Source organism: Aulonocara stuartgranti (genome assembly GCF_965226115.1).
Source record: "Aulonocara stuartgranti genome assembly, chromosome: 8".
In the NCBI taxonomy this organism is placed as follows: Eukaryota; Metazoa; Chordata; class Actinopteri; order Cichliformes; family Cichlidae; genus Aulonocara; species Aulonocara stuartgranti.
Window position 1 is genome coordinate 21,040,272 of NC_138959.1, and position 15,454 is coordinate 21,055,725.

Genomic DNA, 15,454 nt, shown 5'->3' on the forward strand with positions numbered 1-15,454 from the left:
ATCTGCCTGGCATATGGTATTAGGATAATTACGCTGGTATTTCTTCAGTACGTGGGTTTGTGAAATCAAAAATGAGCGCTCAGGCCCCGGGGGCTTCATCGCCCCAGCTAACCCCTGCTCAGTCCCTGTCTTTCTCCGTGTCTGCCGTGTGAGTGACTGTGGCCGTGCGAGTGTTGGCCACCCCCTCCTCAACACACACTCACACACATATCTTGCCATCTGTTGACATGTGCAGCTGTTCAAAAATAGCCCCTCTACCAGAAGCTTCCGTAAGTGGCCTGCAGATCAGCAGAGAGGGCTCCTGTCCCACGTCCATGCAGGTTGTTTTGACTCTACAATGACCACGTGTACTCTAAAACCACTGCAAGTTCATTTCTTTTGTTCATTTTTTTAACCCCTCTGTTCATCTGGGGTTTTTGTTCTTTGATCATTTCCTGATCCAGAGTGGCTGCTTGAAGTGCTGCAACCAAAGCTGGAAATGGAGCCCGTTTCTGACCAGTTCATGCAATTCCACCCCATCCATGGTACCAATGTTCGACTGGACCACTCGGGAACCCAGGCCACAAGAGTAGAGAGCTTTGCCAACGGAGTTTGTTTTAGCAAATGCCCCCTGAAGCCTGGAGAGATTTTTCTAATAGAGATTGAAGATAAGGAGCTGGGATGGTGTGGCCACCTCCGGATCGGTCTGACTGCCAGGGACCCCAGGAGCTTAGAGGTGGTACCTGAATACTCCATTCCAAACTTGACAGATTTAGGGGACAGCTGGATATTTGCTATCACGCGCAACCATAACAAGATCGTCGAGGAGGCTGAGGTCCTAGAGCCCAGGCAGGGAGAACTGGTCGGGGGACGGAGGCTTGGGCGAGGGGAGGAAGAAGACGGGGCTGGAGATCAGGCAGATGAACGAACGGCCAGGAACAGAAAACCAAAGACTTTCTTCACTGACACCCACTTGTACATCGAGAATGTTCGAATTCCCAGAGATAAGCTGGTTGGTCGGAGCCGGCCCGGGCGCTACAGTCACATTTTAGACGACTTGTATAAAACCAACGCCCTGCCTCCCACAGCCAGACGCAGCAGGATAGGAGTACTGTATGTGCCTAGAGGAGAAGGCCTGGCTGACATGCACATAGTCATTAATGGGGAGGACATGGGAGCTTCTGCAAAGAGAATCTCTACTGCGGGGCCTCTCTATGCTGTGGTGGATGTATTTGCTGCTACCAAGTGTGTTCGGATTGTCCAGGTGGAGTATGGATGTGAGTGTAGGAATGATTTTGAGATAATAGGATGCAAGGCACAGACATTGATTAGCACTAAAAAAAGATACAACACAGCTACAAAGGAGTCATTGTGTACACGCTCCTTTATTAACATCTTTGTGGTCATCTTCACAGTCACTTTGCATTTCTCTGTAGTTATTTAATCTCTTTGTAGTTGTCTGGCATCTCTTTGCAGTCTGTTGTGTCAAGTTTTTGTCATTTTGAGTCTCTGTGTTGTTGTGTTTGTGTCTGCTTATAATTTTTATCTTCTCTTAGTCAGATTATGGCTGTTTTTAGCCTCTTTTGGACTTTTTGCATCTCTTTGTGTTCATGTTGTGTCTTGTCGTGATTGTTCTCTGCATCCAAAGGGTCGTCACCTTTTTGTCATGTTGGGCTTCACTATGGTAATTTGACCATCCATCAAATATTAATGACTGTTTAATAATTTCAGTTGCTCAGGCTCAGGGACAGCTGGGCAGTTTGCATGTTTAGAAATTCTTTAGTGCTTTTTATTCATCTCTTATTTTCTCCATTGCCTTTAATCTGCTAAAACACTTTGTATTTTTTGTCATTTTCCTCTTCTCTTTTCTGTCACTCCAGTCTCATCCTTGCAGACACTGTGTAGGAAGGCCATCCAGAAGCACATTGTTCACAGGATGGCCATTGACTGGCTCGAGCTGCCAGAGGCACTCAAACACTACTGCAAGTATGAATGAAGGACACATGGACACGTGGATATCACTTAAGTGCTAGGTCCCATCAAGAATTTGATATTTATTTGGATGACATTTATAAATTATAGCGTTACACTCTTTTCACTTGGAGCTGACATGAATTGTTTGAGATGACAAGATCAAAGTAAAGTAAATTTAAATAGTTTGTTATGTGTCTGTTTGATTGATTAGTTTTAATGTTTGCATCACAGGGAGCATCGGTGTGTCACACATCGCTGTGTCTGTAATGAATAAAGTTGTTCCAGCTGCGGTGCAGCTGCTTGCAAGCAGAGGGTTAAATTCATGTGATGATCTGGTCACACGGAGTCATTTCCACATTCATGTTCACGTTTCACCCTTTTTTTTTTCTGACTCCATGGATGAACCAGTGTTGTGTCTACACATAATACAGAACTTAGCAAAGAATTCATTTTAAATTGTATGTTTAGACTTTGTCATTAGTAGCCTTTCAGAGGAAAAAAAAACTATGGCAGATAAACAGTAGTTATAAGTAATGTCCTTATGAAGTAGGAGAAATCCAGCAAAGACCCTGTAGCAAGGCACAGGGCCTACTCATAATGAATATGTTGCCCCAACCTAGTTAATTTAACTGCACTTTACTTCAATTTTTTTTTCTTCAATGAGTTTTTGAAGCCTCGTCAGAAATGGTCTCAGTGGAAACTTGTCAACAATCTGTTTTTGCCTTATATATTTCCATGTTTGCACAAGTTCCAATAAGATGACTGCAATTATTCCCCAGTTTCCCAGCAAACTAAAAAAAAAAAAATGAAGGGTTGCTTGATACTTTTTGCACTGAACTGTGATTTTCAGATTTACATATTTCAGAATAACAATCAATCTCCTTGTAAAGTTAAAACGAGTCTGGCTGTGGTGGAAAGTTATAATTAAATCAATCTTCTTAGTTCTTCTTCATCTGCCTCCATAACCCTCTGCATGTCCTCCTTCACTACATCCATGAATAAGGCTGTAATTGAATTTTTAAAAAGTATCACGTGGTTCCAATTGAAAATATGATGCTTCATTTCCGGTACGTTATGTTGGTTAATGTTTGCTCAGCCCATCAAACACATAAATTAGAGATAACACATCTGTTTCAGACATCAGACTCGGAGTAACACGACCTCCACCTGTGCGTCTGCTGTCAGACACTGACATCTAGTGGCCGTGGTAATAACGGCAGTGGGCGGAGCTCCCGTTAAATCCTAAGCCAGGATCACGTCACACGAGAGGAGGGGAAACCGGAGACGTTCCGTAATCGCTCCCAAACGGAGGAAGAAACACCGAGCAAGCTTAGAAGAGAGAATTTTCCCTTCAGCTAATCTATTTAGACCAAATATCATGTCCTTCTGTCAGTTTTTCGGCGGTGAGATCTACAAGGATCATTTTAAACCAGGTGAGCAGCAGGCGGTCCCGTTATTCGGTAAACGGTGATGTGATGTAACCTCCCCTGGACTGTAGTATATAAGTAAGGATGAAAATGAACTTTGAGGCATCATGTGACTGTAAAATTAAGTAAATCCTGTGCAGCATCGCAGTGGCAGGATACAGGATGTACTGTGGCAAAATCTGGGTACATTTATAAAATAAATGTAGCTGGATTTTACCAGGATCACAATAGAATAAAGCTGCTGTAATAGTAAAAACAAAGCAGTGATACAGCTTTAGAATCCAATCAAGTATTTAGCTACAGCTATTAAAGGGTGGTATGTTCAAACGATTTCTTCAGATGTTGTCATGGCACTTGGAGGAATTTTTGTAGCACACAGATTTTAGTTTTTGTTAATGAGCAAACAAACTGTAGAATATGGAGCAATGCTGGAAGGATTTTAGCCCAAAAAAAGTGCAAAAAAACAGCACGATCTCAGCTATTCAGAAAACAAAATAAACCCAGTTCTCTCTAACTACTTAAACATCTTTAGATTATATTGAATGTCTTTTTGCAGGTTGGAAATAAATAAAGGCACCAAAGCTTTTTTTGCATGTCCCCCTGCAGGAGTGTATGTGTGCTCCAAATGTAACCATCCGCTCTTCTCCAGTCGGTCCAAGTTTGCTCACTCGTCTCCCTGGCCGGCTTTCACAGAGACCATCAGGGAGGACAGTGTAACCAAGATGATGGAGACCCTCACCGCCTACAAGGTCCGAGTCACAACCAAGCAAAGTGTGCATTGCAGCAACAAAAATCATAATTACAGTCACCTGTTGGTTCCAACGGGAGGTTTGTGCACTCTGGTGTTGTGTGTACACAGGTCCTGTGCGGCAAGTGTGGCAATGGACTAGGCCACGAGTTTGTAAATGACGGTCCAGAGGAGGGAATATCGCGTTTTTGAATATTCAGCCACTCGCTCAAGTTTGTCCCCAGAAAAGGTAGAGAACTGTGTTTACTGCTGTTTTATAACAAGTTAACCTTGGAAAATCCATGCATGCAGGCAGAAAAGGTCACTTCACCTATATTATAAAACCTGCTTCTTAGCAATAATGCTTTGTTAAGCTGTGAAATGAATACTCCCTGTTAAAAGTTTTAATTGGTAGCTGTTTCTCTTAAAAGCAGAAAATAATAAGCGTTGTCCACAATGAGGTCAGTTGATTCTCTCACATATGAAACAATCCTTTCTTGCAAAAACCACTCACCACTGGTGATTCAGGCTCGATAAGCATTAGGAAAAAGAATCAACTGTACACTTACTTGACAATATAGCTATTAGAAGAATATAGGGGATTTAAAGTACAATATTATTGAATCTGAAATGAACTGAGGTAGCAAATGCTGTTCCGGTTCTCTCGTCTAATAACTCGTGTGTCCTGATGTTGTCCACAAAGTGCTCGATGTTTGAGATTTGACTGGTAGCTTCCTGTAAGAGTGAATCAGCATTTTTCAGATTTAGCCTCACATGCAATCAAACAACAGCAAGTGTGTTTCTCTTCTCTGTCCAAGGTAAGGACAAGCAGTAAAGAGCGAGTGAAGTGTTTCGTGTCCAGCTGCTGTACCTGCTGCTCGGCTCGAATCCGGCGAACAGGTTGGGTCGGTGGGTGACGTGGATGGGAGAAAGGCCCCGGAGGGACGTCCTGTCCACTGAAGAATCTTTGACCGGGCCTGTGACGCCGAGCTCGGACCGCATCTCTGCAAATATTCCTTTACAAGATGGTTCAAATATTTTGAACACCTCATATTTAATGTGCATTTAGTCATTTACTCTCCTCAGCTGAAACACGTTGATGTGAGTAGACACACTTGAAAGCAGTTTCACTTCCAAAGACTGCTGTCTATTTAAAAATATCGACTATGCACCAAAGTCCAGATAGTCTGCCTGCTGTTGTGTTACTTGAAATTCATGCAGTAGCAAACAAATCATGACTCAGCTGATTTGTTCTTCCAGTTTCCAGTGTTTTGTTGCTTATGCGAAGGAAAAACCAAACAATAAATTATATTTGATAGAGTCCATCTTTGTCTTTAAAGATGCATTTGCAGCACTTAACATAGCTACATTAGGGATGAACTTGCTTATTTAAATTTACCTTCAAAGTGGTAGAGCTGTCATTCTTTAGATTGAGCTCTAGATGGCGATATTGTCCTTTCACATGACATTCACTGTTTTCCACAAGTGAGGATTCCCTACATTTGCCCCTATATGATGCAAACGGTGTACTGTATGCTTTGGTATACTGCCTACACGTGTGATTGATGCACAGGCAGAAATCTGTGTGTGTGTTTGTGGGAGTTCTCTGGCATTAATTCCTTCAGCTGGGGCTTAGGCGCTCTCTGAGGCCCAGCTGCAGGCCATATTCTCTGGGTTCCGGGGGTTGGCAAAGACCCTGAGGTTCAGAGGAGTAGCTCGGCCGCCTGGTGAGAGATTGAGGGCTATCATTACAAAGGAAGTAAACATACACCCTCGTGCACACAAAGCTCGACAAACGTGTCAGTCGCCACCCTCTCTCGTCCATGTCACAGACGTGTATTACCTCAAAGAGATGTATTATTTTTTTCCCACCTAATTGCTGTCACATGCATCGACTCGCTTTCTTTTTTTTCCTATGTGCAAAAACATGGAGCTGTACATGCCAAAACATACACAGAACACACACACTGAACTCCATTTTATTGGTCTCACCACAGACAAGTTAAGTTTAAAGCCTATTTTCTTTCCAAACATCACTTCTTGTAGTGTGCAATTACGAGAGGTCATCATAACATTGGGAGATGTCGATGAACTCTCACCGTCCGCAGCTTGAATATTCAGCTGCAAACATTCCATCCGACTTCACGTGTTCGCGCTGCCAAAGGTATTCAAATGCATTCAGGCCTCAGAGTGGCAGAGAAGCCTGACCTTGCACCGAGGTTGTTACGGCTGAGTGAATTTCCTCTTGTGTTGTCTTGGCAGGCAGACACTCAGCTTATTCTTTCAACATAACTTAGCTTATTTGGTGGATGTTTTTACCCAAGATGCCGCACTGCACAGCATTTTGAGCAGAGGTGGTCCCGCTAGGAGTTAAACCCATAACTCTTGGCAGTGGTTGTCATGCTCTGCCTCTGGTATACTGTACAGCCCTGTAGGATAAGGTAAAAGCAGATACATCTAGGGGACTGTGATTACGACATCAGATAGCCGAGATGAAGTCTGTAATTACAGAGAAAGGAGCCCCATGGATCATCTTTGCTGTTATATTCCACGAGGCTGTGACATGTGGTTCATTCCTGTCATGATTGACTTCTTTCTTATGCACTCTTTGTACCTCAACGAGTCATTCATATTATGCAGAAATTTGCTCGTATTTCCCACAATAGTTTTCCATAAAAATCTTAAGGGACTAACTCTTTCCAGTTTGGTCTGGGCATCATCTTTTTCTTTCCTTATTCATTGTCATCTTTAAACACTAGGTGGCATCAACCACCATAGACATCATCCATTTATGGTTAGTGAAGTCCTGTTATGTGTTAGCATTTCAGTGTTTTGGAAGCCTATGTGACAATCTTTGAAAGAAGCTTGCTACACCCTTGCTGACTAACAACTTGTGCTTGAGGAGTCTACCCTTGCTGGCTGTTGAAAAGAATAAAGCGCCTTTTTCGTAATCAAATCTGGAAGGTACCCATCTGTTCTGCTATCCATGATGCTAACATGGAATAACAGTGATAGCATGCTAATGTTTCCTGGGGGTCACTACGGTCAGCAGCTATTGCTCAAAATCTTTTATGTTCTTAAACTGCGTCCGCATCCCATTGGATTACTAATGCTGGTGTCAGTACTAATGCTAGGTGTCAGAAAGGAGCCCCCCAAGAGGAGTATCCAGGCTAACGTTGTTAGCTAACAACGTTGTTAGCTACTGAGCATGTTGTTTCACAGATAAATTTGCTCCTCGCTAACCACATGCAGTTCAAAATGCCAAAATAGCGAAGCCAGAAACGCTCATCTCAAGGCTTTAAAATAGGACTTCACACACAATTCAGTTAATAGTGGAACACTACATACTTCTTACTCTTATTCACAACAATTAAGAGGACTAGCCTGCAGCACTTTTTTCGTTTCACTCATGTATATGCTGCTGTATATATTCAGATGAGAAAAACTTTGGTTGTTTATAAAAATTCACAACAGAAAGATACATGTGACAGTGATTCATCATCTTTGCAAGCTACATATAGCCTGTAAGCCTTGGATTGATGTTGACGTGAAATTACTGTTTCACGTCAATTACTTATTATACAATTACTTGATATAGAGATGTTATTAATTGCTGTATGTGTGGTTATGTTTGTGCAAGTTTCGTCCAGAAATTTTGGCCAACACATTAAGAAGATTCAAACAGACATACATACTTATTAAATTGCAATGCCAATGCTAGCTATCTTGATAACATCCATAGGTTTTTATCAGGCATTGATGTTACATCTGCCATTTTTTTTGTTACTTTGTGTTTAATTGCCATCTTCACTTGTTTCAGTTTAGTTTCTTGGTCAGAGGCTTTAAAAATCTCAGATGTTTACAAAATGTGTTGCAGTCAAATGCTGCAATTGTCATTTCCACTGAGTGCCAAACTTTCCATTTTTTGAGATACACTACACTGGTCAAAATATAAAGTGTACTAAATAAAAGTGCGGCAACAGAAGGGTCTGATTTGAGACATAATAACCATTTTAATATTAGACGCAATGCTACATTTGGTAATTGGCCATGAAAATCTAAACAGAAAGAAACAGTTTCACCTCTTGTTGTTTATGGAAAAAAAAACGTCATCATATATATTTCTTTTAATTTATGTTGGCGTTTTCTGCAATATGACTAAACATGTCTGTTTTCTAATGGCACTATATCATCTAATTTTGCCCTCAAGAAAAAGAGTTGCTTCACAAAGGCCTGTGCTTACATGTTTTACAAGGATTTTTCTATTAAAAGTTGGCATCTGTAAATGTTCATAACACTACTGTCAGTGATCTGAAGTTATATCTCGCAGGAAACCAAACAAAGTTGCACACCTCTAAACCACAAATATGATAACTACCTTTCTGGTCTGAACATCTTTGCACGTCATAAAAGGCTTCCACTTGGCATGTTGTGCACAGCTACTTGATAGATAATTCAGCAATAATTGATCTTCTCATAGCTATCATTAACTTTAGCATGACTCATACGCATCAAGCTGCATTTGGGTTTCACCACTGATGAAATGAAAGACGCAAAACAGAAACAGAGTGCTTTCTCAATGAGGTGTGTGGACGTAGGACGTCTGCGGGTTAATGGCGACTCTCTCCGAAGGGCAGACATCACGCTGTTGTTGCAAAGGCGCCGCATTAACCTGGCTGCCCTGAAACATTTTAAGATCGAGCTAATGTTTGATCCAGTGAGAAAAAACATTTCTGTACTGGTGTGAAGAAGCTCAAATATATGTTACCTGTGCAGTGTTGTAAAAAAAAGAAAGGGTATTCAAAGAACTACACCTTTTCTTCCCCGGCCGTACAGATGAATCTTTCATTACAAACGGGGAGTTTATGGAGGGCTCTCCTACCACAGCTTAATTGAAAGGGTAAATGAATCCAAATTAGTGTATTTTATAAAAGAAAATGTTCTGGTCTACAAAACAAACACTTTTCAGACATTCTGCACAGCACTTTGGAGAAACCTAATGGAAAAAACCTTTGTTCTCCAATTTTTCCCAAAGCAGTAAATCCCAAGGGTATTTCCGAATAGACGACTTTTCACATTCATAGGTACTATTTTCTTTGGGTTTCTAGCCCACGGGCTCCAGATCAGATAAGATGATTATTCAAAATTGTCCCATCAGTCATCGCTGCCCCTGAGCCAAAAAACAGGTGGATGACATCATGGTTATTAGGGCATATTAGAGCCACTTGCTGAGCCAAAACACACACAAACGCCGAGACGCACATGCATACCCACATATCAGTTTTGCTATGGGACGGTGAAACTCTATTGTCTCGATCTAGATAAAGAGTTAGATTTAACCGTTATATATTCAGCAGAAATGCCTCCTCCATAGGGGCGACTGTTAGACGACAAACAATTACCTGTACCTGCATCGCGGTATGTTTATCCTTCCTATTAGGAAGGCATTTTAAAATGGAGTATGTGAGCAGGAATGACTTGATGGTGCAGTTTAGTGTTGTGTTTTATTGTAATATTTTATTCTTGTAATTATGTCCATGTCATGATATATTGCATGGTCAGAGACTTTGCCTTAACGCCTTACTTTGAATGTACCAGAAGTCAAAGTACGAGTTTTGGTGGTAACAACTTGCTCAGTAGATGGGAAAACCCCCAATGAGAGATAGCATTTCTATCAGTTTGCTAATATGTGGTATATATGTGCTAAATGGTGCAGCCATATTGGACTCCCACACTATGAATCTATTTGAGATGCCAACAAAAATAACTCATTATAATTTTTGATATATTATATATGAAGCTTTAAATCTCAAACACATGTGCATGCTAACAAAAATGTCACGATTCTGTATTTGTTTCATACTTTTTAAATAATATCTATTATATGTTTATCTTTTTTTGGTCTGTCGATGCTGTTTTTTGTTTTTTCGGTTGCTTTTGCAGTCTGTAGGTAGAAAGTCTTCAGAGCGCTCTATGCAGTCCTGTGAATTCAGTAGCTTGTAGAACCACCTTTACCAGCAATAACATTTTCTTAGTTTATCAGTCTCTCACATCATTGCGAAGTATAGTCTTTAGACTTTTCTTTTTATGCTCATTTTTATCCTGCATATATACAGAATTTTGCCATACTGTGCACTGTTTACATGCTAAAAAATGGAACAAAAAACAAACATCACATCACTTAATTGAGGCTTGCTGGCATTCATTTGTGCACAGCTCTCTGAAGGTCCCACCACAATAATTCAGTCAGGTTGAGGTCTGGAGTTTCGCTGGACCATTGCAGCACTTTGATTCTTTTCTTTTTCAAATGAATTAGCTGGGATGTTTGCTCCTGGGAAGATTCACAGCTGTCTTGAATGCCTATTTCTTTCTCACTGAAGAATGGCAGACTTTCAGATTCTTTTGGCGGTGGTCTTATAACGGTTGCTCACTCACTGTTATTCCTCCCTGACGTTGTGTTAACACGCAGCTGGAAGCTCGAGACCAGCAAACTGCCAAAATGTCTGCTTTTATAGAGGTGCTCTCATTTGCTAATGATCACTCAATCAAATGCATTTCATTAGCAGCACTTGGCTGCTCCTTATCCTCTTAATTCCTAAGGAAGCAGAAAGGCTGTGTTTAGGTTTTTTTACAGGTCTTCTTCGTGTCTCTTTCGCCTTTCTGCACTTGTTTGTATAGTTATAAGCTATTTTTTACCCCCTTCTTGTGTACTAAAGAAAGTTTGAAGAAAAAATATTTTGCTTTTTTCTACAAAAATAGATGCCTTGAAGGGTTACTCCAACAATGCAGTGTCACTTCTATATTGCCATCTGAGTCACAAAGACTTTGAGACTGAGATGCACACTTTTTTCTTTTCTTCCTTCTTTTTTTTGTGTTTTTTTGTGTTTTTGTTAGTGCAACTCACTACCTTCATGGACATGCTATGTCTGAAAGTAAATACCCTTGTGCTTCAGGCGCCACACCTAAAGTTTGGAGCATCATCAAAGATATTTCAAAGCGTCATGCCAAATCTGTTATAACCTCATCCCGATGGTCATTTGACTTTACAAAGTGTTTTCGCAGTCTGAATAGTACTCATAATGATGAGTAAACCAACCTACTTGTGTAAAATTGGTAGAGCCTCTAATTGGCTCTGGTGCATTTATGCAACATTTCACTTCAAACGCACAACCTGATGGTGTTCTCCGTGGCTCCCCTGATAGCCATTTAATGATGTAAATCAAGGTAAAACATACTGGAGATAGAAAGCAGCTCCAACTTGTCAGATCACTAACCACTTGCTGTTTATTTACAGTGTTCTGGCATGGGCAGCATTGAAGTTCGGAAAAGCAGGCCTAGGCTATAAATTTGTCTGAAGATGTAAAACCATCTGAGTAAAAAGAGACAAAGCACGCTCTATGACCCGTTCCTGCTGGGTGAAGATCGTGCAGTCAGAAGTTAAATCATGCTGCAAACAGGATCGACCCACAGGCAGCTACCCAGCCAGGCAGTGGAACAAAAGTCACTCAGCATCTGGGCTGAATTACGTTCCATCCTCTGGACAAATCTCCACCATCCATCTTGATGCCCTGACGCCTGTCGACTTTAGCGCCCAGCTCCCTCGGCCTGCTGTGTGTCCCCAGTGTCAGCGGCATCTCTCGGGTCCCAGCGGACCCCATACGTACACACCCATACATCATGCTGCGAGATCAGAGCATTGAGCTGCTGCTCAATAAGTCAGCACAGACAGCGAGGTATCGACAACTTTCAGCTCCAGATGGGATTTGAGTTAAAAATGCAACAAGGGGCTATACTGGCGTGCTTTTCTTGCCAGATGTTTAACAGTGGCTTTGATTCTGTAAAAGGTCTGCTATGCATCTGTATAAAGTTAATGTCCTGGTATGGGGCTCATAAATATGTACTACAACATTCTTCATTATTTCTATTAAAAAGGAGACACTGTTTCAGATGTGTACCAAATGTATTTTTTATCAAATGGTTACTCGGTACAGCGAACTAAAGCTGAGGCCGGTTTATATGCACGGTTCATTCAAACCACTTTTGTGCAAAGTGTCACTCAGCCACATCTAAAGGCATAATTACGCCTTAATGGTCACACTCGGGGACAGCACGAAAACCCTGCCATCACAGAGAGGGCAGCAATCGTTCAAACTGGGATGAAGGTGTGCCATTTTCATGGTGCTGCACTTACTTGAACCCACAAGTGGCAGAAAGTATGAAGACAAAAAACAAGTGAAAAAGAAGCCCAGTCCTTATTACCTGCCCGATTGTTGCAACTGAATTTTGAGCTCTTAATGAGAATCTCAGGAGCAGTTAAAGCACACTGACAGTTAAAGCCTTCATTGTTGTGGCCTTTCTGATGATCCCAGTGTGTTTTTGTAATCTTTAGTTCTTGTTTGCTTTGTGTGTTTTCCTTGACCTTGCTTTATTTTGAAGTTTACTTCTTCATGTGGCTTTCTGTATTTTAACTTTCCACCATTGTTACAGCTGCCCACATGGGCAAGCCAAATGCCTTCTGGAGAAAGATTGTACGGTCAGACGAGACAAAGATTTAGGTATTTGGCCAAGAAGTGTGTTTGGAGGAGTAAAGGCCAGGCTTTAAAACCATAACACACTGCACCCGCAGTCAAGCATGGTGGTGGTAGCATCGTGCTCTGGGGCTGTTTTGCTGCCAGCGGTGGATAGAAAACTTAAGAGGGACGTCTACTTCCAAATTCTTCATTTTCACCTTGATGCAACAGCTAAACCATTGAAATTTGGACACAGTTGGGTGTTCCAACAGGACACACAAAATGCATTTGGTCAAGGTGCTAAGGAACATTTAACTAACTATTAGTGGGTGTGTACATATATATTGACCTTGTGTGTGTTAGAAAAGATAGATAAGTTCAAACTTGTGCACCAAATTCTTGTTTTTTTTTAAGTCATTAAGCAAATGGTTAAAGGATTAAGGTTAAATAATCATTAAAAGCCCCAAATTACCATGAGATTTATGCCCATGACCTAAGTATTCAAACCTCTGACCACAACTCTTTGTGTTTAAAATAGTGCCATCACTTTTAAAGAGTCAAATTATTAAAAGTATTTTTTTAATTACGCATCTTTCTGTGTTTTATCTCATCATTTCTGCTTTTAATATACCATTTTCCAACATTTTAAGCATCAGACGTTAAGTTTCATTCTCCCCCTGTGTATTGGTTAAAGGTCAAACATACAGTAAAGAGGAAAAATGGAAAGTATCCATATTGGAAAAAGGAAAAACTATCCATCCCTCTGTGTCATCATCAGGCCAAAAATCTGTCTTAGACTTTACAAATCCCAGAAACATAACTCAAAACCAGTGTAAATAAATCCAAATCTGCTTTATGTGAGTAGGAATATACTTCTAACCTCAGTACGAAAATGTCACTTAATTTAGTATAATTTAGTGAACTGACCCTTTACCAGAAATATAGCAGGGGGAAGGAAAGAACTGAATATGATGTGATACAAAGTTTAAGCAGAAGTGCTTCATGGGATGTCTGGCCGCAGCAGGTAGAAGTGCATCCAGGTTTCAAGCACCATCTGCCCAGTAATCACCATCTGGTTTGCTTTCTGAGCCTCACTTCTGCGTCGCCGTGGATTCCTCCTGTCAGCACCACTCGCTGTTTGTAAACATCGTCTTTTACTGCTGTCTAACTGCATTATCTTAAGTCCAAGAGCAGATAAGAGAAAAACCGAGTGACTGGCTTCAAAGCAGCCGAGCTTCCTGAACCGCAGCGGCACACGCTCCAAAGAAATGTAATCAGGGGCTTTTCTCCTGGCCATCGCTGCAGAACTGGTGCTGCCATACACTCTGTTGTTTGTGTGTGCGGTGTTAGTGGTTGAGGGGGTCATGTTTGTTTAGGCTCTGTCTTTCCCTCTGTGGGTACGGCCTAGGTTTATAGAGGTATAATTCTGTGGTGAAACTGCTCAAGATCTTACAAGTTTTCTGAGTTTTCCTTTGCTCCATCGATTTCTCCTGCTTAAACAACCACATAGTGAAATCAATGCCACTCTATAAAGCTCCTGTATTCAAAACACAGGCATTCACGCAAACACCATGTAACTGTAATAGCCCCAAATGATCTAACAGCATGGCACGTGTCTGAATTTATATTCGTTTCCAGCTTCTGATAAATCTCTGTGGAATTTCACAGCAGAGAGAAGAAGTGACCAGAATGATTATAAACCACTTTTTTTCCCCCAAATTCTGTGAATGACATCATGATTGTAGATCAAGGAATGGTATGGTTTTGGAGATCACACAGCGCAGTAAATTGCACGGTAGCTGTAGCGTGCAGTCTGACATTTTGGGCTAAATGTTTGATGCGGAGGAAAGAAGAAGGTGGGCAGAAGGAGGCCCTCGCGCAAGGACTCACCAACACACACACATATGAAATGCACTCGCATAACCTGCGAGCACAGATGCCACTGTGAAGCTTTAATCTGCTCGTATCATGGGGTGGTCTTATTACTTTGAGTTACATCTGTCAGATAACGTATCGGAGAACACAATTGCTGCTGTGAACTGTAGCCCAGATAGGGCGATTGCTCTGTTGCCATCAAGTCCCCGAGGTCTCCTGTAACTTCATTCCAGGGTTTGATTGTGGGCTGTTTCATGAAGTTGGGCTTTTTTTTGTTTGTTTGTTTGTCCAACGTGTTTTTTTCTTGCTCAAAAGTGCTGTAGAGGTAAAGATCAATACTGCTTTTCTAATTCATATGAAAGTAAACAGCCAGAAGTTGGCTAACCTGGTGAACTTTAGCTGAAAAGTAAGCGCGTGCACATAAAAGTACACATATAAAATTACATGTTTGCACTCTTGTCTAACGGAGATGACGGATTTGAGTCCACTTTCATGTCTTGTTGATAAATAAGAGGCTACAGGCCGCAGACAGCGTTAGCGTAGCTATCACTGCTAGCAAGCAGCGCTGATAGAAATTTGACACGTTATAAGCTGCCACTAGGAAAAACTTTTTTAATGGCTTTATTTACTTGTTTAGTTTTTTGTAGTGCTGCTAGCGTTAATCTCATTAAAATGATGTTAATGCCATAACCACATTAACGCGGTGAATCTCCATTAGCGAGTTAGCACGGTTAGCAAGTTAGCTCGCGCAGCGTGGGGCTGCACAGCGCGGGGCTGCACAGCGCCGGTTATTTATTTTGTTATTTTGGGTTTTTTTTACGTGCGGTTATTAATAATAAAATAGTTCTTGAATATATAAATAGAATGCAATAATAATTTATATGTATATTTTTTAAAATGGCAGTTTGATGCTGTTTGTAACCAAGACATGGAATTCAGGACTGATTTAGGAGTGTATGTAT

General features: G+C 41.2%; 2 protein-coding genes across 3 annotated transcripts; both read left to right on the forward strand.

The window, feature by feature from the left end:
* Window positions 1–277: 277 nt before the first annotated feature.
* On the forward strand, window positions 278–2,138 carry neurl2 (neuralized E3 ubiquitin protein ligase 2). Of its 2 annotated transcripts, XM_082544618.1 has the most exons (3): window positions 278–320; window positions 444–1,243; window positions 1,860–2,138. In XM_082544618.1, exons 2-3 carry the CDS (start codon window positions 479–481, stop codon window positions 2,010–2,012), a joined length of 918 nt encoding a protein of 305 aa, XP_082400744.1. In that variant the 5' UTR covers window positions 278–320; window positions 444–478; the 3' UTR covers window positions 2,013–2,138. The 2 variants fall into 2 exon arrangements, with proteins under 2 accessions (XP_082400744.1, XP_082400745.1); XM_082544619.1 differs by having other exon boundaries at window positions 286–1,256.
* A 1,047-nt stretch (window positions 2,139–3,185) lies between these two features.
* msrb1b (methionine sulfoxide reductase B1b) lies at window positions 3,186–5,427 on the forward strand. Its single transcript, XM_082544836.1, has 4 exons — window positions 3,186–3,386; window positions 3,987–4,129; window positions 4,240–4,357; window positions 4,926–5,427. The coding sequence occupies exons 1-4, from the start codon at window positions 3,332–3,334 to the stop codon at window positions 4,940–4,942; spliced, it is 333 nt and encodes a 110-aa protein (XP_082400962.1). The 5' UTR covers window positions 3,186–3,331; the 3' UTR covers window positions 4,943–5,427.
* Window positions 5,428–15,454: the final 10,027 nt, after the last annotated feature.

Bases quoted from the DNA above. Each gene is read 5' to 3' on its own strand.
- neurl2 (XM_082544618.1), top strand. From the start codon at position 479: ATGGAGCCCGTTTCTGACCAGTTCATGCAATTCCACCCCATCCATGGT. The intron at 1,244-1,859 runs GTGGAGTATGGA...CTGTCACTCCAG, and splicing joins AGTGTGTTCGGATTGTCCAG to TCTCATCCTTGCAGACACTG.